The 21,353-nt window shown below is 31.8% G+C and overlaps 3 protein-coding genes across 6 annotated transcripts; 1 reads left to right on the top strand and 2 right to left on the bottom strand.

Moving 5' to 3' along the window:
- Positions 1 to 631: 631 nt before the first annotated feature.
- LOC101490145 (sodium/hydrogen exchanger 1) lies at positions 632 to 5,366 on the top strand. The gene is made up of 15 exons (XM_004494603.4): positions 632 to 941; positions 1,142 to 1,453; positions 1,533 to 1,651; positions 1,876 to 1,973; positions 2,161 to 2,220; positions 2,317 to 2,363; positions 2,453 to 2,647; positions 2,749 to 2,795; positions 3,028 to 3,094; positions 3,194 to 3,294; positions 3,404 to 3,505; positions 3,584 to 3,722; positions 3,805 to 3,867; positions 4,151 to 4,234; positions 4,489 to 5,366. Exons 2-15 carry the CDS (start codon positions 1,298 to 1,300, stop codon positions 4,834 to 4,836), a joined length of 1,626 nt encoding a protein of 541 aa, XP_004494660.1. The 5' UTR covers positions 632 to 941; positions 1,142 to 1,297; the 3' UTR covers positions 4,837 to 5,366.
- Positions 5,367 to 5,768: 402 nt separating this feature from the next.
- On the bottom strand, positions 5,769 to 8,621 carry LOC105851841 (superoxide dismutase [Cu-Zn]). 3 transcript variants are annotated; one of them, XM_012714129.3, is made up of 8 exons: positions 8,467 to 8,621; positions 7,392 to 7,480; positions 7,193 to 7,294; positions 6,930 to 7,025; positions 6,753 to 6,784; positions 6,576 to 6,651; positions 6,251 to 6,304; positions 5,769 to 5,988 (listed from the first exon to the last, which is right to left on the bottom strand). In XM_012714129.3, the coding sequence occupies exons 2-8, from the start codon at positions 7,465 to 7,467 to the stop codon at positions 5,966 to 5,968; spliced, it is 459 nt and encodes a 152-aa protein (XP_012569583.1). In that variant the 5' UTR covers positions 7,468 to 7,480; positions 8,467 to 8,621; the 3' UTR covers positions 5,769 to 5,965.
- A 2,914-nt stretch (positions 8,622 to 11,535) lies between these two features.
- Positions 11,536 to 21,347, bottom strand: LOC101504786 (uncharacterized). Of its 2 annotated transcripts, XM_073366161.1 has the most exons (20): positions 21,143 to 21,347; positions 20,934 to 20,987; positions 20,785 to 20,838; positions 20,380 to 20,442; positions 19,902 to 20,296; positions 19,345 to 19,429; positions 19,069 to 19,110; positions 18,768 to 18,830; positions 17,688 to 17,741; positions 17,165 to 17,188; positions 15,707 to 15,778; positions 15,504 to 15,584; positions 15,364 to 15,424; positions 14,871 to 14,978; positions 14,651 to 14,766; positions 13,433 to 13,502; positions 13,149 to 13,190; positions 12,784 to 12,824; positions 12,300 to 12,426; positions 11,536 to 11,927 (listed from the first exon to the last, which is right to left on the bottom strand). In XM_073366161.1, the coding sequence occupies exons 1-20, from the start codon at positions 21,332 to 21,334 to the stop codon at positions 11,806 to 11,808; spliced, it is 1,866 nt and encodes a 621-aa protein (XP_073222262.1). In that variant the 5' UTR covers positions 21,335 to 21,347; the 3' UTR covers positions 11,536 to 11,805. The 2 variants fall into 2 exon arrangements, with proteins under 2 accessions (XP_073222262.1, XP_073222263.1); XM_073366162.1 differs by lacking the exons at positions 11,536 to 11,927; positions 12,300 to 12,426; positions 12,784 to 12,824; positions 13,149 to 13,190; positions 13,433 to 13,502 and adding an exon at positions 14,012 to 14,504.
- Positions 21,348 to 21,353: the final 6 nt, after the last annotated feature.

Raw genomic sequence — 21,353 nt, 5'->3', positions numbered from 1 at the left:
ATTAATTTATATATCAACAATCAACTCTCATTCACAATAATTTGTTAACAAAAAAAAACAATTACAATTCACAATATATTTTTTGTGTAGATAATATAAATAATTTATCTATAACACAAGGGTTACACACTAGGAAGGATGACAAAATATAGAGTAATTAATATCACCGGTCCCTTTATGGTACAATTAGGAGAAAAAAAAATCAATATAATCAATTAATTTCAGTTGAGAGTATACTATCAACTTTGAGCTTATTCAAAACTATGTTGAAGCCTTTGAGAAATACATAATCTCTACCGGTCAAAATACAATTTTCAACGCAAAGAGAATGAAAATCAGATTAACTCAAAATACAACGGAAAAACTTTCAACAAAAAGAAGAAAAAAAAAATTTCGAAGAAAGTTTCACATAATATTTATCGTTTTCTTGGTGGTTACAAAATACTCACTATGAAACCCAATTTGTGATCACTAATCAATCACATGTATCATGCATTTTGTTTATGACACCCAATTCTGTAATTTTCAAAAAAGTCCAATTAGCATTGATCTTAAATTGATGAACGGCTATAAGAGAGTGAATGATATTGAACTTAAGATTATCAATCATATCATTCCCGCGTTACACGCTTTTTTGTCTTTCATTTTTCTCCGACTTTTTTTCTCTTCCTCTCTAATAATCAAACAAATATCTTCAACTATTTCCTCTCTTTCTCTTTCTCATTTTCTTTTCCATCATTATAATAATAATAATAACATAACATCTCTCTGTTCTGTTTTGTTTTTATTTTTTGGATTTCTAGTTTTTTTTTTTTCGCTAGGAACTCGAACACGAGTTTGGTTCCTTTGCTTTCTGTGTTATCATCACAACAACATTACATTATCATGTGCCTTTGCTCTTCCAAATATTTCATTAGCTTCTTAATATGCAAAACGTTTTGGTAAGCATTTAATTTACGTCTCTACATTTAGTGTATGTTTGTTAACATGACGATTCATCTTCTAGCTCGTTAATAATCTTTTGATGTTTTGCATTCTATATTTTTTTTTTATGATTCTGACAAAAGAGAAACATGTGTGTCGTTTTTTTTGTTTGTCGTGGAAAATCATGCTTTGATGTTTTTTCTTCTGTTAATTGCAGAAACTGTGTTGTTGATAAGATTAAGATCCGACGGGTAGGAGAAGAGAAGATATATATGGATTTGACTTGTGATTGATTGTAAATAAAGTGAAGTTGGAGTTTATATATAATAAAGTGTGAATTTTGATTAATTGGAAATTAAAAGTGGTTAAGAAAATGGGTGTTGGGATGCTTGAAATGTTAAAAACTTCGGATTATGCATCCGTAATATCTATGAACCTATTTGTGGCTCTTCTGTGTGCTTGTATAGTAATTGGTCATCTTCTTGAAGAGAATCCATGGATGAATGAGTCTATCACTGCCCTTTTAATAGTAAGTCTTTCTTAATTTCCAATGAACATTTTTTGTATGTTTTAAAACAATCATAAGTGATTGAATTTGATCTGATCAGGGTCTTTGCACTGGCGTTGTCATTTTGTGGTTAAGTGGCGGTAAAAGCTCACATCTTCTTGTTTTCAGTGAAGATCTTTTTTTTATATACCTTCTTCCTCCCATCATATTTAATGCTGGGTAATTTTCTTTTGCACCAACTAGTACTTTTCTAATAATCTATCTATTACGACATTTCAGAAAGATGGTGTGTTTAATGTCTGAGACATGTCAATTTATGGCATCGATATAATACCGACACATTTAGTAACATAGAATTACTTCAATTATCTTAAATTATTATAAGTGTTTATATATATTCATGTCAATGTGGTATCTGTGTTTATGTCAGTTTTTTATTTCAGGTTTCAGGTTAAAAAGAAGAGGTTTTTTGTTAACTTCATCACCATTATGATGTTTGGTGCTATTGGTACATTAATAAGCTGTAGCATCATAACTTTTGGTATGTCTTTCCTCTTTATATATGGATTCTCAGGTTGTTAATTTGTCACTGACCTTTATAATTTAAAAAAAAAAACTCCATTGAGAGAACTCAATCAAATAGTTAATTTAAGCAAACTGTTCTTATTCTTATTGGACAAAAGTTGTCTATTTCTGATCTGACTTAATTTTTTGAAGCACTGTTTCAGGTGTATCCCAAATTTTTAAGAGAATGGGTATTGGTACATTGGATCTAGGGGAGTCTCTAGGTAAATTACATTATTCAATATATCACCTATATATTTAGCAACTTGTGTTCAACTTTCATTCTGTTTGTGACTCACTTCTTTAAAAAAAAATTGCAGCAATTGGTGCAATATTTGCTGCCACAGATTCTGTGTGCACATTGCAGGTTTGTAACAATTTTTCTCTCTCTATCGTGAAGTAACTATAACTATAAGGTATCAATGCTAATTAAGTACTGAATTTTAAATGATGCAGGTGTTAAACCAGGATGAGACACCTTTACTATATAGCATTGTATTTGGAGAGGGTGTTGTGAATGATGCTACTTCTGTGGTGCTTTTCAATGCAATCAAAAGTTTTGATCTTGAACAACTTGACCATGGAATTGCTTTGCTATTTTTTGGCAACTTCTTGTATTTGTTCATAGCAAGCACCTTGCTTGGAGTTTTGGTAACTGTCTTGCTCTCTTTGAGTCTCATGTACACAAAAGTGCACGCACACACACATATGTGCATGTGACTCTGGTGTGATGTGTCTTCATTTTTTTGCAGGGTGGTCTACTTACTGCTTATATTATCAAAAAGCTCTATTTTGGCAGGTATCATATTGGAATTCAAGAAGTGTTTTTGCCATATCCATTTTCATTCAGCAGACATTATGATACAATCCTATTGATTTATATTGTATATATTATGTGCATGAGGTGTCAGCTCAGTAGTAAGAGTTTAACCTTAAAATCTCAAGAGACTGGAGTTTGAATCCTCTACAGAAAAATCGTAAAATGACCATTAATGCCACTTTAACTAATGATGATTTCTCACTCATTGCAGACACTCTACTGATCGCGAGGTTGCTCTCATGATGCTAATGGCATACCTTACCTACATTTTGGCTGAAGTAAGTTCTAAAGACACTTAAGAAGTACTTTGAGCTTTACATATTGCATCTAATCTAGTGTCTTATTAGCTGATGCTGATATATCTACATGTTCTGCAGTTATGGTATCTGAGTGGCATTCTCACTGTATTCTTTTGTGGGATTGTAATGTCTCATTATACATGGCATAATGTGACTGAGAGTTCAAGAATAACTACCAAGTAAGTCTTCTAAGCTCTTGAAGCTATTGTATGAATCTATTTGAGGTAGTAACATAACACTAACTTTTCAATATAGATATTTTAACTACTTTTTTTCTTACTCTTACAGACATGCTTTTGCAACACTTTCATTTGTTGCTGAGACCTTTCTCTTCCTTTATGTTGGTATGGATGCCTTGGACATTGAAAAATGGAGATTTGTTAGTGATAGGTATGTTTTGTGTCTTCTTGAAAACTTCTTAATATTAATGAAAGATTGTTGAATCTTATGCCTCCGAATCTTGTGCAGACCTGGAACATCTGTTATTGTGAGTTCAGTATTATTAGCTCTAGTACTCATTGGAAGAGCAGCATTTGTTTTCCCCTTATCTTTCTTATCCAATTTGACTAAAAAGTCACAAAATGAGAAGATAAGCTTCAGGCAGCAGGTATGACTATACTTCTGTCAACAAGTATTATTTTTTTTTGGGTTTTCTTAAGTGTCAAGTTATCCATTCTTTCTCATTTTAGATAATCATTTGGTGGGCCGGTCTTATGAGAGGTGCTGTTTCAATGGCACTTGCCTATAATGAGGTAGGAGCAACTTACTCATTAAGAGTTGACTCGTCCTTACTTTTTTTCAAAACTGAGTTAATGGCTAGCTTAGTCATCTAAACAAAGAGAATAGTGTTGCTTTAAATTACAGTTGTGGTTTTAAATTATAATGTAACTACAATTACAGTCGTAATATAAAGATTTTAGAAGCGCAGCTACATGACCACAGTTTGCCACAATATCAAAATTCTGACTGCAATTTAAAACTATTCATTGAGTCTCAAAGTTATGTTTTAGAAACTAACACTCTTATGAATTGCAGTTCACTATGTCGGGGCACACTCAACTGCGATTCAATGCTATCATGATCACCAGTACAATCACTGTTGTGCTTGTCAGCACAATGGTAAGATACATGTTTCCTTGTGGTTTTCATTATCATATAGAATTAATCATGTCATCACTGATAACTACTGTTTGGTTAACGATGGGAGATAGCTCATATATATTAATAGATGAAATGTAATTTTAGGAATTATATCATCAAAATTGGTTATTTTTGTTGCTTGTATTTAACGCGGGAGGAATAACTCTTGGTATCCAATTAGAAAAAGAAATCTTTGGAGTGGTGCTAACACCAAGTAAATTACAACTTGTCAGGTGTTTGGTATGATGACTAAGCCACTAATAAGGTATTTGCTACCTCTTGGTCCACCTCCAAAACGGAAAAACAGCATGGTAAATCTTGAAGACTCTTCACCTTCACCAAAATCAATAAATGTGCCATTCCTTGGAGATAACCAAGATTCAGAAGTTGAAACTGATGTCAATGATTCACAAGGTCCAAGCAGCATTCGTGATTTACTAACTACTCCAACACACACTGTTCATCACTTATGGCGTAAATTTGATGATGCATTTATGCGTCCAGTTTTTGGTGGCAGGGGTTTTGTTCCTGTTGCCCCCAGCACGCCAACTGAATACAACGCCAAACCAGAATGGCATTGAGAAGGAAGCCAAGAAACTTGTAATTTGTATGTAAGTATTGTAAAACTGAAAACCTTTTGAAGATCGAGCAGGATATGTGTAAGAATTATAGATAGTTAGGGATAGTGAGAAGGCTGTTTGCCACAGGTTCTGTTTCTAACAGCAGGCTATATTAGATTTTGGCATCTTTAGCCCGTGATTCAAGTGGTGTGTATGCTTGTAAGAAAGAAAATGCACGAAGAGATAAATGAGTGATAGTGTAGATTAAACAAGTTGTATGGCAAAAGAGAAAAAAGTAAATTAAAAAAAAAAAAAAAAAAAAAGTCTCAACAATAAGAGTGGAGGAAAAAATCTACGTTGGACCACTTTAACATTTGGTCCTCCATAGACGGGTAATTAAAAATCATTTGGAACTGGAACTTTTCATAGATCGCAATGAGATTGCTATTGAAGGTCAATGGAGGTCTTAGGAAGATGAACTCTCATATCTTGTTTTGTTCCTATTTCACTCATACCAAATTGGAGAAATGCACTCTCTCTTTCTTATTTCACTTCTCTCTTCGTGATTCCATATATAACAGAGCACGTTAAAGGCTGACAATTTCAAAGTCTAATCTCCCTAGTCCAATCTTCATCAAAAAGACTAGTCCAATCTTCATCTGGCAGGGGAAAAAGGCTGACAATTTCAAAGTCTAAGATAATGTCATATAACTTGCTAAAGTACTACTTTCAAAAAACAATTGTCGAAAGCACTAGCCAATAAAAACACAGTCCGCCTCTACTCAGGTTGGTTTACTGTGCGGTTAATAACATGGTAAGAGCATTGCAAACTTTCAGTTATGATATCTATATCTTTTTTTTTAAGTTGAGGTTATTGACAGCAATGATGAAGTCATCATTAAAACCTCATGTTTTCTTAAGATCACAATGCAAAGTGAAAACAGGCATGACAATAACCACGAACTTCAGGTAAAGTACTAAATTAAGAACCAATTGCAAATTTCGCTACAAGGAAAAACACACAATTCAACAGTACAGATCAGACCTAAACAAGCAAGTGATGAGATGCATGCATTTTATTCTTCTAAAGCTTCAACATATATCATCACACATTTCCAACTTCAAGTATCCCGGAGTTGAGAGTGGTGGTTTATCCTTGCAACCCAATAATACCTACAACAAATGGGGAACAGATGAGAAGTAAGAACCATACAGTCAGTATAGTAAACGAAGAGTTAAAAAACTTTCTTAAATTTGGATAAAATGTTAGAACCAACGAGACAGTAACAGAGCAAAGGTTCTCATTGTATAGTTCATATTCCTTTAATGATGTTTTGAACCTTAGTTTTTAGCATCCTATCCACAATTTTTTTTTATACAGGGAATGTCTTAAAAAAAAAAAAAAACAAGATGTACTATTGCCGCGTGTGCTTACCACAAGCTACTCTGCCGCCAGCATTTCCAGTAGTTTTGCTAAGCTCGTGACCACCTATACAGCAGTACCCAGATGAAATGTTAGCGAAATATTATCGTAAAATAAGAAACGTCTGTAACATTTGAGGAAGGTGAAGTACAATTGTGACATATTATGCTAGGCTGCAGCCAGCAACACAATGTTTTGAAGACACTTGAATTTGTGACGATCGGCTTTCAAGGCAATTAAATAGAATTTTTAAAATATAAACCAATCACAAAAGAGTGTGTTAAAATCCCTCTATAATAAATGGGATGATTGATGACTCAAATATGTTTTTGAGTACCTTTCCCAAGATCATCAGGATCAGCATGAACAACAACAGCCCTTCCTATGATGGAGTTTGGTCCAGTGAGAGGGATCTGCAAACATTTAGTAACTTATTAAAAGTTGAGACTCTCAAGTATTGTAGTCAAATTACAATAACTCATCAGAAATTGTGTTCAGGAGATGAATAACATACCTGATTGTCAGTAATAGAGAAGCTTACAGTTCCTGAGTTACACAACCAGAGGAAACCATTTTAAAATAAAAACCAAACAAGCACATTTTAAAGATGAACCGTCACAAAAATAAAAAATAAAAAAATAGCAAAACAAGTGGCCCGGAAAAGCAGATAACTAAAAGAACAAAGTCATACCATCATCACCGACATTGATATTTCCTAAATCGCCAGCATGTCGAATCGGGTCCTCAGGGGAACCATGTTCTTTCCCATTAGGATTGAAATGTGGTCCTGTAATAAAACTTTGAAGATTATAACTTATTAAACATTTACAAGGATAAAGACTCTCAAACAAATGTTCCACTTTCTATTCATCAAAGCAAAGTGAGGCTTTAAATTTGTTCTTGCTATACTCGATACTGTCTCAAGAGTTTTAAAAAATGAAACAACGACTGTACCGGTTGATATGCAGCCATTTGTGGTGTCCCCTAAGGCATGAATATGGAAGCCATGGAGACCAGGCTTAAGACCAGCAAGATTTCCAGTTACAGTGGTTGGACCTGCACAATTCACAATACATGTTATTTGATTCAGCTTAGCAGGGTAGAAGGAAACAAAAACCTAATATTCACGGAAACCAAACGCTGTTGAACTCACCGTCTCCCTCCTGACTGAAGTTAATAGTCCCAGACACAGTGTCACTGCTACCAAGAACTGCCACAGCCTTAACCATTGTTGAATGTGATCTGAACAAAAAAGCTATTTAGAACAAAACAAATAGGGTATGAATAAAATGTGTGCGACAACTGCCATTTGTTAGGATAAAAAGTAGACAGTATAAAGTAGTCCATTGGAGACAAATTGGTCAATCTAGTTTTGCAGCAATCTAAAGAAACGATATATTAAAACTATGAATAAAAATACAAATATGTTCAATTGCTAAAGCATCTTGTGCAAATTTCCAGTAAGAGAATGAATTGATTGTATAAAATTGATTCAGTCAAAAAGTGAGTGGAATAGAATTTATGTTTTGGATACATTCATGTAATAGTGAGTTAGAACAATAATTTTGAGGCTAAAAATCAACTACAGAGACAAAAACTCCACAATCTAGCTTCAAATTAGAATCAATTATGGAGACAAAATTAATTCTGCTTGACCACATCTCAACATGTCAAAATCAACTCCACATCTCTAGAATCAATTTTGCATCATCAAAAAGTGAAACCAAATCAATTCTAAATATGATTAACATGTCGAAAAGCTAAACCTCCAAATCCAACACATGTCTAGTTAACTGGTGATTAGATAGATCAGTCTAATTAAGACTAAACAACATGTGCAAATACACAAACCGATTCCGATTCTTCCGAATTCCACATGCATGGCATAGGTTCAATTCAACAAAATAATTAAAAAAAGTTCATATAAAAACCAAACAATTTTTTCTAAATTTATTTTCATTTCTTAGAAGAAAAAAATACAGATCCACGAGAAACTGTTATGTTTCTCAAATAATCAAATCAGGATGAAGGCAAGTGATTGATCAGCATCTTATAACAAAAATTTAAACAAACTGCGTACGATCGATCGTACATAAAATACGAAAGAGTAAATAGAATTACGAGTGACAAAAAAAAAAATCAGAGAGAATCCACGAAAAGAGGAGAAAAAATGAAGAAAATAGATAAACATTGGAATAGAATAGAGATAAGTGAAAAGCGATGTATACCTCAGGACACCCCTAGCGAGTAGTAGAGAGAAGAGATGAGAGAAGGAAGAATCTAGAAGTGAAGTGATGGAGTTTGTTTGTTCCTTTATAAGTGAGAACGAGACCACGAGAAGCACACCTTCCGTTCTTACCACCTTCACCTACCCAACTGCCACCTCATCACGTTATTTATTTTTCTTTTTAAAACTTAGTGGAAATTACATTCAACTCCCTAATGTCTTATTAATGGACATTGCATTCACCTCACTTTTTATAAGATTCAATGCCAACCCGTCTAGCTCCATTATTATTATAAAAGGGTGAAATAATTTCCTAAAAACAGAGGGTACTACAAATTATTTAGTCCGTATAAAACAAACTATATTTTATATTTTATATTTTTTTAGTTTCAACATAATAATTTCTAAACAGTTTTAGTTTTTCTTAAATCGATATCTATTTTTGAATAATTTTTTTATAATTATTTATAATATTATTAAAAAAATTATAAAACATAAATCTAAAATTTATTTTTAAGTCTATATTACATTAATTTTTCTTAAGTTTTATAACGTTTAAAAAATTTATATTTAATTTATTTTTATAAAATTATAATTTTTTGCATATATATTTTTTATAATATTTTAAATATAATTATAAAAAATTATTTAAGAATTTAAAATTTAATGGTAACTAAACATATTTTGTTCTAACATGAATTAAAATTGTTTACAAAATAATTTTATAGTGATTAACAAATAAAATATTTTTACCACAACTAAAAATAAATTGTTGAAATTTTATATAAACTGAGTCGGTCTATTTAAAAATTACATATATAAATTAAAAAATAAATAAAATATGACAAAAATATTGTTACTATATTATCTTCATTAAATATTAAGATATTTATCATTATAAAAATACCAACAAAAAAAGTTTCCTTTCTAAGAAAAGGATAGATGTTGAATTATGAGATAATATAAGAAATAAATTAAGTATCTCTCTTAATTATAAACAAAATCTAAATGTATTAATTAGTTTTTAAATTATATTAGTATTGGCTTACACACTCCTTTAAATTTAGAATAAAATTTGTTTTTCTATAAAGAAAATCCTTTTTAAAATATATAATATTTTACTTCCAATGTCGTTTTACTGTTTTGAATATACAATTTATTTATTCAATTTTGTTCTATATAAAACTATTTATGCACTACTTTTTTGACAGAGTTATATATATGCACTATTATGAATGAATTATTATTAATCATTAAACTTCACTACATAAAATTATTTTGTTCTCAATAACTAGTGAGACTATGAGAATAATTTTATAAATTTGTTACATGTACTCATTTATTCTTTTTTAAGTTTCCTCTATTAAAATCCGGTGATAATTATATTTGAAATGTGTTGGAAATTAAATATCAATATTTCTTCAAAATTCAAAAAAAATTAACTTTTCTAAAACACATTTATAGAACACAAATTTCCACTTTGAGTATAATTTGGTGGATATCTTGTGGGGTAAAATTTTCCTAGACTCAATCTCCCTTTTTTATTGCTATTTTGATTCGTTGAGATATACGATGTATAGGTACAGACGAACAATGAACAATGATATTGAAATACATTTTTAAACACAAATACAAATACAAGTGATTCTCTATATAATCTCTATCTTCATTTAATCTCCTCTATTTTTATTTTTTTTTACTTTCCTCCTTTTTATCTATCTTTTTTCACTTTTTTTTTAAGTCATTATCCAGATATATATTGTTTGATTAGAATTATCAAACTTTTCTATTCAAATTCATTAACCAAGTTTTGCAAGGAATTAACCATATTGTTTTAAGTTATTAACCAAATTTATATTTTGTTTGATTAGAATGTCCAAATTTTCAGTTCAAATTCATTAACCAAATTGTTCACAATATTAACCATGTTTCTTAAAGTCATTAACCAGATTATATTGTTTGATTAGAATGACAAAACTTTATATTCAAATCTATTAATCAAATTGCGAAAGAAATTAACCATATTGTTTAAGTCATTAACCAAATTTATATCTTGTTTTAAGTCATTAACTAGGTTTACGAAAAACAAAATTTGAAACTTAACATTGTGGGAAAGAATGAAATTAAAAGTTACATTGCAAGTGAGGAGATAATGTTGCTCAAGTTACTTCATAAAAAATTTAATTAAAATCAGTAAATAAAAGGAAGAAGGAGAAATTATAGAAGAAAAAAAAGATGAATGTGTGAGGTTTATTTTTGTAGAGGAAGATAAAAAAAAGTGAAAAAAGAGAGATAAAAAGGGGGAAAGTAAAAATAAATAAATAAATAAATGAAGAGAGAGATTGTATGAAATGTCACTTGTATTTGTGTTTAAAAATGTGTTTAAATATCATTAATCAGTTCGGATATAGTAGAAAGTGTTGGTACAAGACACACGGTATTTTATAAAAAATCAAGTCACTGATGCATCAATAAAAATATAATTTTCTTTATATATTAATTGAACTAATACATCAATAAAATATATAATTTTATATATAATTTAATTAATAAAATTAATTTGTTCAATTTACATTACAAAATTACAAAAAAAAATTACAAAGTCATACATTATATTCGATTACAACAATAAATTAATTTAAATATATAAATAATAATATATTAATATATAAATAAATATAAAATTAACAATTTCATTCACAATAAAAAAATATAAAAAACAAAATATGTAAATACTTTACAAGTATTGATTTCTATAAATATTTAGATATACGAAAAGTTATTTTTTTCCTTGTAATATAAGGTCAATATTTCTAATATAAGATGACTTAAATACAAAACTTAAAACTACAATGCAATAAGAGTGTTCACACAAACTAAATAGATGACTTTTCAACTTGTTTTGTCATCACATTTATCCTAATTTATGATTGTATTTAATAGATACAGTAATTGTACCCAAAAAATATTCTTACATGCAGTTTAAACAATAAAATAAAATTGTAAACAAAATAAACTTTTATTGTTGAGATTCTACATTAACATAATACATTTTATCAACCACAATTCATAACGAAAAAATAAAATACGAATCCAATCTATTATTAACATAATTTTTGTACATTATCATAAGAATTGAGAACATTGTTTCTACCAAATATAATACACTGAAAATATAGCTCGAGTTGGGGGTAGGAATTCGAATACACCAATCTCTATTGAAGCTCATTAAAAACTCTAGTACCATCTCTTGTTTCAGACAACTTTACTTTATAGACTTTATACTGTGTGAAGGTAACAATATTTGAAAGAATAAACCTCCTACTTTAGCTATCTATCATCAAAAGTCGGAACGACTGAGCACTTTGGAGTTGTCAATATCTTGTTCCAATTCTTTGCGAGATTCATCCCACAGTTGTGTTTCGATACCCAGCTTCCTTATCTCTTCAAGTCCACGTTCAACTGCAGCAGGGATATGTTGAAAAAACAAAGTCAACTTTAAAGTAAACATATAAATAAACAAACACCAGAACACAACTGTCGGTCCCGGAATTCAGCTAATTTGTGTCTGTCTTACCCAGCAGAATGACTGCTGTAGTTTTTTCTATTATGCAATGCTTAAAGTTACATAATATAACCTATGATAAAATACTGTGGTCCAAATTATAAAGTTAACCCTGAACCACAAGAAGTGGCTAATGACTACAGCGGCCGAGTCAGAGAATCAGAGTCTTAATTTTCACCTAAAAATGAATATGGTGGAACCTTCACTGTCATAGTGTTTAAGACTTGCAGGCAAATTACAAGAGATAGGAGGAATAGGATTGACAGTACCATCAACTGCATCTTGTGAGGTAGGTGTCTTAGAGGTATGACTGATCCAGTACTGCAAACGTTCATCTGCTATCTCAAGTTCTATTTCGTGCCTTTTTGCTCTTCTCCAAATATAAGTAAGCCAGGCCTAAATGAACATGATAGATAAGAACCCGTCCATAATCAAATGCAGCTGATGTGGACATATTTAAAAATAAAAATTATAAAAATACTCCATCCAGTTAAATCTGAATGTTTATTAATAAATAACCTAAAAAAACTGAATAACCGAAAACTTATGGGACATATAACAAAATTCAAAACGAAAGCCTCTTTTTGAACAGCTAAAAACAGAAGCCTACTAGTGACAAATACATTTTTTACTTTTTCAAGAAATGTAGCAAGGAGAAAAATAGGCCGTGGCTGAGGGGCACATTATGGAAGAAATTACAAGAGCAAAACAATAATGAAATATGAAACACAATGAATACATTCTTGCAAGTACCTGCTTAAAAATTACATCTTCAGCCTCCTCCTGGCTCAAATCTGAAAATAAAAGTTTATTTGTGAATGAGTTATAACATGTCAATATCACTGTCTTAATGCAGGTGAATCAGAATTGTCTACAGTATGGTTATATGGTTTAATTGTGGTTTTATTCCGGTCCGAGTGGTTGGAGATCTCATATCCGATTTGATTTTTAAAGTATTGGTTATAAAAGATTGAATGGTCGAGTTCCCTTCGACACTTTGACCTGACACACATGCACAAAGCTCAAGGGCAACAAACATGTATTCTCATGGCAGACAAACTACAAAGCAGAGCTTAATACATGTTTGGCAAATGCAAAGGGTGACGTGGAAAACTTACGAAACGCATCACAGTGCCCTTCAACAGGTAGTTTCAAGTCATCTATACAAAAAAATATCAAGACAAGAGTCAGACCCCATGCATATAAAAAATAATTGACAAAATGTAACTCATTAAGTATCAATTTAAATAACCCTCCTTAATAATAGGATTTTATTTTTCCCACTGTTTCATTTCTTATTAGCACAGGGCGTAAAATTTTCGATTGATTATATAGAAATTATATGAGATGACAGCACATTTGAGATAAAACAATAGTGCATAAATAATATAGAACTTTGCACCTGAAAAAGCAGCTTTCAGTGAATTTGGTCGCCTATGTTGAGCCAATGCAACTGCCAATGCTTCTTCTACCTTTAAAACAATTACAACGAAGAAATCCAATCATGAACCTTAGACTTAAACATTAATGCTCTAGCATCATTGAGAAGGTGCTAATATTTTTGTTCTACTACAAATTTCAATGTGGTCTGTATCACTATGTGAAATGATTGTTATGACTTTTTTGGATAAATAACAATGAAGGGTAATCTATGACTTAGAACTCAGCCGTAAGCCTAACTCATCATCACAAAACTAACTTGTAATATGAGGAATGCCTACCACTTATATCATTATCTAATGTGGGATTCTCAACAACTCATCCTCACAAAACTAACTTGTAATATGAGGAATACCTGCCACTTATATCATTATCTAATGTGAGATTCTCAACAACTCCCCTCATGCCAGAACTAGACATCTAGAATATCCACCACTTATAAGTACTATTTAGGTCATATTACTATCCAATGTGGTACTTTCAACACTATGTAATTTGTACAAAGGAAAAATAGAGCATTCATGACTCATGAGAATCAAAATTAGAAGAAAAGAAATGGAACTTTATTACAAATTATTTACACCATTTAATTATAGAGTTGGCGTAATCTTCTATCTATGCCACAACCGAACATCATTGTTTCTTAGTGAATTGAAAGTGAAAGTTGGTGAGCGCATCATCTCTTGAACAATGGTACAATGTTAGGACTCCAGCATTGGGGAGTCTCGTGTAAAAAGTGAGGCTTGTAAGCTAATGAGTTCTCCCACCAAATAGATTAGTCTTTTGGGTTGGACTCTTTTTTTTAGCTTGCATCTTTGTCACCTACTACACACACACTTACGCACCAGCCAATACTCTCAATTCTTCCCAAAGATCTTGATTTTTTTGAAATACCAGTTTACTATTAAAGAACCCTCTGTACAACTCAACAACTCCCTTTATAATGGATGGACATTGTGTTGTTGGAATCTCCTATGCATTTCTTTCCAAATTACAGCAGTTGTTGAGGAATAGATCACACTTGAAAATTGTCCCTACGAGGGTTTGAGAAATGAGAAAAGTCTAAGACTTCCTATCAGATAGATGTAGGTAGAAAGAATGACATTGATTCAAACCAACGAATATGGATGCCTGCATATTTCTATTAATTCATGGTTTAAATTAAAGAATGTATAGAAACCTTTAGAGAAGCCAATTCCCGCAAACCTTGCTCAACAAAAAGCATGTTCTCAATATTTCCCTCTCCAGAAAGCTCATTCAGGTCACGTTGATCTTCTGTATCCTCTAAATCAAGGTCTGTGGTATAGTGCAAAAATTGAGGAAAGTTAATCACCCAAAATTATTTTAAACAGATACGTAGGTAAAACAGAAAAAAATTCAGTGCAATATATAAACATTACCTGTTTCCTTTTTAGCTTTCTCTCCAGCAGCCAATACGACATCAACTGGATTAGGGGCGAAAGTAGACCAGTACTTGCTTTTCGCTTCAGCAATCTCAGCATGAATGCCTGCCACATATTTCATTTCCAGTAACTGGAATGTAAAAAATTCCCCCTTTCTTCATTTATTATCAAAGGATGACTTCAAAACAATATAAATTTCCCCTTCAGTAAATAAATATGCTGAAGATGAAACTGTGTATATTGATAAGAGTATTACTTACAAAAATATAAATTTACCACACGAATTTTGAGCTAGAGAAAAATGTATAATGATAAGAGTATTATTCATCTTATATAACATCAAGGCAAATAAAATAAGCTGCACTTGATATTTATCAAATATTTAAATAAATATCCTCAAAATATATGCAGATAATTCAGATTTTACAAAATTTAAACAAAGCAAATTATAGAATTCATGTTATTATTATTATATTTTAAGTGATCTTACCATGTTGAAAGCATAAATTCCAGTACCGAGCTAGCCAACACCTCTTCAAAACAACATCTTCCTAAGAGACATAAAGGAAAATCACATAACTAAAGAAAATTATTAAAATGAATACATTGTTATCAACATAATATCCTAACCATTTCTTCCGTCGTGAGTATCATTCGCTGAGTCATGAGTCGCAGCTTCTCCAATGCATATGTTGCCTCCTCCCTAGCAGTCTGATACAAAATATGAAATATATATTTAAATTTAATTTATGAGCATACTGTTTTTATGCTTTGAAATTGACAGAAGAATTTGAAACAAAACCATAGAACGTACAAGGTAAAATGCTGGATACCTCAGCATCCGTCTGAAGTGCTGTACTCCCTTGAAAACCTCCGTGACTCTTTGAAGCAATTTTTAGAGCAGCCTGAAAAAGAAAACGATATTAGCCACTCTACCGCTTAATGATTAGGGAACGTAATTTAAATTTCTTGATATACATTCAAGTGATTCCAATACAAAGTGAATGATTATGTTCTTGGAATTATTATTTTGACTATTGAAAAGCTCCTATTCATCTCTCAAAGAAGAAGGAAATTTCAAAACAAAAGAAAATACCAGAATTAATAAATGTCCCGTTAATCATTATTGTAAGTCACACCCTACTACTATATAAAGGAATTTTGTGAAGACCTATAGCATCTAAGTTAAATAAAAATTATAACGGTCCTTAAATCCTAACTTAACTGACAAATGCTGATATTGATAGGTTGAACGTTTTGTATTGGGTTCGAACTCCGAATCTCACAATTATGTGAGTTAATTATAGTGGAATTTATCATATATTCTAAGATTAAAAAAAAGTAACTTGTAGCAAGAATGTCTCTTGCATGAATGTGTGAGTATTATTTCTTGTACTATTTCATGAGGTTCTATGGTTTGTTGGGTAATATACAACTTGATGTTGATTTTCTAGTTTCTGGAGAATTTTAATTGAGAAAGTGAACATTTTGTTGAAGAGTTTCCATGAATATAGATAAGTGATGAATTACGTAAATTTGTCTTTGTTGTGTTATTTCCTTTATTGATTTCAAAGTTATGACACCAAACACATTTAAGTTTAAAATTTCATTATTTAATAGGAAAAAGATTTACACTTTGACAAGGTACATTTTAACACCTTGCGTATATCAAGTCTTACACTTGAAATAGAGTCCAACACAAGGTTATGAATACAATTGATCAATACAGATGATAATATCTCCATCGAGAAGTGTTGTTGTTATCGGTCTCACTATTTAGGTCTTACGAACTATCCCTTTGCAAATCCCCTTAAACCAATCAAACCATTTGTTCACATGTAACATATAAGGAGGAGAATGTTGAAGTTGGATAAGTACAAAAGTTTTACGAGAAAATGAGGAGAGTTTGAGTGAGGTAGGAGGAGAAAGTCAAAGAAACAAGGTGGGTTGAGACGGTCAAAGTTTGTGTTTGATTAAATCTTAGCAAATGTTTTTTAAAGAAGTACAAAATATATGAAAATAGAGGTCCAACCAAGAGTGTTGTTTTATAAAAGCTAAGCTAAGAAATCAACTTATAATAAGCTGAAAAGTGCGCAATTGCAATTTCACACAGCATTGCTATGTGACTATAACTGTTTCTTTAATAAACTAATACGCCAGTAATAGATGCATAAATGCCTAACTACTAGGAACAGAAACCTACTCTGGTCCTAGAAGTACGATTATACAATATTACAATGCCGAATGCATCAAAAAAAGGAGAGCCTCAAGTAAAGGAAAAGTAGACAAACCTCTCTTTGTTGCAGTGCCGCCTCCTTCCTGAAAAATAAAATGAACAGCACATATTAGAAATAGAAAAATGTTTAGAAAAACTGAACTTACCGGATCACTTGTGGTTCTGCTTATGTTCACCTTGCTATCAACTATCTAGTGCTATACTAAAACATGCAAAACTAGGCTCGGCTTGACTATATAGTCTTTCTTGTTAATGTCAGCTAATTTCTACCGCAGTTGATAATTTTCTTCAAGAAAACACTCCATGATCAAATTATGCATGGGTTTCCTTCAAAATTTCAATATATGCCATTAAAATAGATTCAATAAATAGTGTATGTAAGGTTTAGTCAAGGAATTTTTTTAATAAACAGAGAAGTAGATAGGATTTAGAAAATTACAAGTGGACAACAATGTTCACATTTTACACCATATCAAAATGGTTAGTGGAATGAACTTTATCCAATCAAACCACAAATTTTGAAATGTGTCATCTTCCTGATGGGTTTTGTATCATACCAATTCGTCTCAGTGCTAAACTTGCCTGCTTAATAGGCGAGCCTCCAAAGTTACCCCTTCTCCAAGATTAGCAACCTGTAAGGAAGGTACAGAAACAGTCAGGGATAACCGGAGCTAATGTTACTTTACTTATCTGTCAAACTCAAAAAAGTTAGATGCACTGTTTTTATAAAAGATATTTAATAATTTAAAGATTTTTGCCTCTTATTCAATAGATTTAGTTGCAGTTTTAATCTCCTTATATTATCAATTGGTCCCTCTATTTTATCATTTTAGTTTTGGTCTCTCCCTCGAATATTTTAACTTAAAAATGATGATGTAATATATTTTAAATGATGTTACATAATATCTTATGATGTAGAAACATCTAGATGCATTAATTATTTATACGTTATTAATTAAATTACAAAATGAATAATTTCATAAGTTAAAACTTCAGCTTTTATAGGATTTTATTGCAATTTCATGAGTATTAATCATTTAACATCATTATAAATATGTCACATTAGCATATATTACTTAAAAAATCCTAAAAAATGATCAAAACTGTTGAATTTTAAAATAGAGCGTCAATTTTGCGAATTAGTGAAAATAGAGAGATCAAAACTACAATAAAGTCTATTTAATACATCCTTGGATGTCAATGTAAATTGTTTACATGCATTCAAATATATTTTATAGGATTTCGCTAAAATCAAATGATTTGCAATGTCAAACTTCCTATGACAATTAGCTGTAAAAATAATAAATTGAGAGCAATATTTCTCCACTCCTTTTAAATACTTTCTACCCTCCTATAATTCCTGGTCAATTTTTTTATGAAGAGATATTATTTTTGTAGACTATAGGTCAAAATTGTAAGGGAAAATAATTTCTTCAATGCATTTTGTTCTACTGCCTTTGACTCCTGGGCTGACATGAACAGTCACTCTCATGTTGTTGCACTAGTCCTTTTTAGTGTACAATGGTTACTATTGCATACTTAAGTTCCTCATATCATTAATCCATTTCTAGTGTGGTTTACTTGTCCATAAGACCAATAAAGAAAGAAACATTGTCAAAGAGAGATGCACATATTGGCTGCTCCCTCAAATCTATTACCTGTTGCTCTAGTTGCCTAACTCTCGATTCAGCTTCATCGCATCTCTCCTCTGCAAGTCGAAGCTGAGGATATACATGTCAGTATAGCGTGTCCAAAAAGAGTGTATGCAAAACATAATCACCTCTAAGAATGAAGAAAAATTTAAATGTTGTAATCAGCAATGTTTCAATGGAAGTGCCAAGTTAGTTACATATCCAATTTAACCCAAATTTAAACTAGATTCTTTCTTCAACATTGTCATGTTACAAATTAGAGTGTCTATAAGGAAAACAAATTACTCAATCAGTTGTATGTTATCACCTTTTCAAGTAAATTGTCGTTTTCTTCTTGTAGCATATCAAGCTGCATTGAAGTTTACATCTAATTAGTAGATTCCTAAAAAGAGATAGCAATTATGTATGCACCAGGCAATTGAAGATTAAGAAATGAAAGTGCGCTAATATTAAAGGGGGTGGAAGGGAGAAAGAAGTAGAAATACATGGCTGTTTGCTTTGTAAGTAATATAAAGATAACAATATTTCCAATTGATGAGTATACTAACTATTAACATTGATTTATTAGTGACATTGACCATACCTCATCCTCAAGCTCAGTAGCAGGGCGCTGCTGCTGCTGATTGACATTTTCTCTTACTTTCATACTCCCCAGATCAAGTGACAATCTACATGTTCATCAGAAATGCATAGCATTACATATGTGTTGGAAGGTAAAGTTTGCACCTCAATGCAGCATTCATACCTATTACTAAAAAGCAAAATGTCGGATGTTACAAAAAAGGGTGGCATGAACCGCACCAAAGTTAAGCTGCAATAATTTTTAGTTACGCATTTATTCAAACCACTACCTTTGCTTTTTAATTTATAAAATGTGATTGATTCATCAATTGTTAATTAGTAGGACCGCCTTAAGATTTAATTCAAATTCAATTATCCAAATAGCATTATAAAGAGAGTATAAAAAAAATGTCTTCTTAACATTCGTTCATTCATATATATTTTTTTCTTGAAATAAGCATTCCTCTTATATATTAATTGGGATTGAAAAAGAATAAATAAGATAGATTTAGAAAATAATCAAAAAGAAGCACATATAGCCACAATGCAAACAAGAACAGGAACAACATCCGATGTTACCTCCTGTCTTTTTTAATATCTACGATAGACTCTGATGGAGGAACGCCACCAGAAGTAGTTGGCCTGAGTGTGATAGGTACACTAGCTGGCACCAAGGGAACCACTTTCGAAAGTCCACTAGGACGCCCTGAGTTTGCTCGAGCAGATGGAGGTTGATCATTGTTCGCATTACTAGATTGAGCCGACCGAGAAATGGCTAAACTGCGTGCTGAGGGAGACAGATCGAGGGTTCTATTTCCCATTGTCGAACGAGCAGAGGGTGGCTGTTGCTCCACTTGATTGGCATGTGGGGAAATTCGTGATGGGGTTTGCTCGGCAGCATTTGCAGGGAAAGATGATCGAACACTTGATATGGCTCTTAAAGATTGGGGTTGTTCTTGAACGGAGCGAACTGACTAATAGAAAGATAATCAAAGTTCCACAAATGTGTTCCAATTAAGCAACATTTACTTCAACTGAGAGTGAAGAAGGCAATTACCACTGGCGGCGCTGGGGAACGTGGTCTTGCAGGTGGAGGTTGTTCTTGAGCAGAGCGAAATGACTAATAAAAACAATAACAGCAAAACAGAGGTTTCAAAATTTTCAAACAAAACACTATGATCTAAAATTATAGGCAAATTCATCCGCAAAATTATAAATATGTGTCAAAATTGTTCTTAACTTCCGCCTACTTCCCTAAAATTGTAAAGGTTGGTTGAATTGTCATTTATTCTTATAGATTATTATGACGCAACATGTTAACTAGATCATTGATGACATTTTCTAGCGATGGATTTAACAATTCATAGAAATAAAAGACTACTTTTGATTTGTTATAAATTTTCGAGAAATAATTTAGCTATATCAAAATTTCAAAGGCTATGATTGTGAAGCCAAAATATACCATCGGTGACCGCGATCTTGCAGATAGAGGTTGTTCTTGAGCAGAGCGAACTGACTAATAAAAACAACACAGAAATCAGACGTTTAAATTTTTCATAAACATTGTGATCTAAATATATAATAATTCAAACACTGTGAAGCTAATATTACAATTGGTGAACGCGATCTCGCTGGTAGAGGTTGTTCTGGAGTACTCTTAACTGTCTAATAGAATACAACAAGAAGATCAAATCAGTTCAATTTATATAAATTAATATAATGATTTTAGATACAACAATATCGTCAATTGCAGCCGCATTCTCCTCCAACCACGGCTGCAATTTAAAATAATATGAAAGGGCGTGAAGGTAGTTAGTTACCATGGGAGAGCGAGGTCGCATTGCTCTTCCACCACCGAGTCCAATGCTTCCGGTGACACTGATCGAAGAATAATCAAGAGGAATGTCGTCTTCGTCTTCTTCTTCGTCAATAGTTTGATGCGACATAACCTGTGCAAGTCTCTGAGCGGCAGCTTTGGTGGCATTGTTCTGCGCTCTCCTGACATTTGTCATGGCAGAGCCAGTGGAACCT

This window comes from Cicer arietinum, chromosome 3, assembly GCF_000331145.2.
Source record: "Cicer arietinum cultivar CDC Frontier isolate Library 1 chromosome 3, Cicar.CDCFrontier_v2.0, whole genome shotgun sequence".
Lineage (NCBI taxonomy): Eukaryota > Viridiplantae > Streptophyta > Magnoliopsida > Fabales > Fabaceae > Cicer > Cicer arietinum.
The sequence above is the reverse complement of the archived record's forward strand: the minus strand, read 5'-3'. Positions and strand labels throughout refer to the sequence as shown.

Coding starts and splice junctions, on each gene's coding strand:
- LOC101490145 (XM_004494603.4), top strand. CDS start 1,298: ATGGGTGTTGGGATGCTTGAAATGTTAAAAACTTCGGATTATGCATCC. Junction 1,454..1,532: donor CTATCACTGCCCTTTTAATA/GTAAGTCTTTCT, acceptor TGATCTGATCAG/GGTCTTTGCACTGGCGTTGT. Junction 3,095..3,193: donor TTACCTACATTTTGGCTGAA/GTAAGTTCTAAA, acceptor CATGTTCTGCAG/TTATGGTATCTGAGTGGCAT.
- LOC105851841 (XM_012714129.3), bottom strand. CDS start 7,467: ATGGTTAAGGCTGTGGCAGTTCTTGGTAGCAGTGACACTGTGTCTGGG. Junction 6,785..6,929: donor TATCAATGTCGGTGATGATG/GTATGACTTTGT, acceptor TGTGTAACTCAG/GAACTGTAAGCTTCTCTATT. Junction 5,989..6,250: donor TGGCGGCAGAGTAGCTTGTG/GTAAGCACACGC, acceptor CATTTGTTGTAG/GTATTATTGGGTTGCAAGGA.
- LOC101504786 (XM_073366161.1), bottom strand. CDS start 21,334: ATGACAAATGTCAGGAGAGCGCAGAACAATGCCACCAAAGCTGCCGCT. Junction 17,189..17,687: donor CTCGCCTATTAAGCAGGCAA/GTTTAGCACTGA, acceptor TTTTTCAGGAAG/GAGGCGGCACTGCAACAAAG. Junction 14,979..15,363: donor GAATTTATGCTTTCAACATG/GTAAGATCACTT, acceptor AATATGTGGCAG/GCATTCATGCTGAGATTGCT.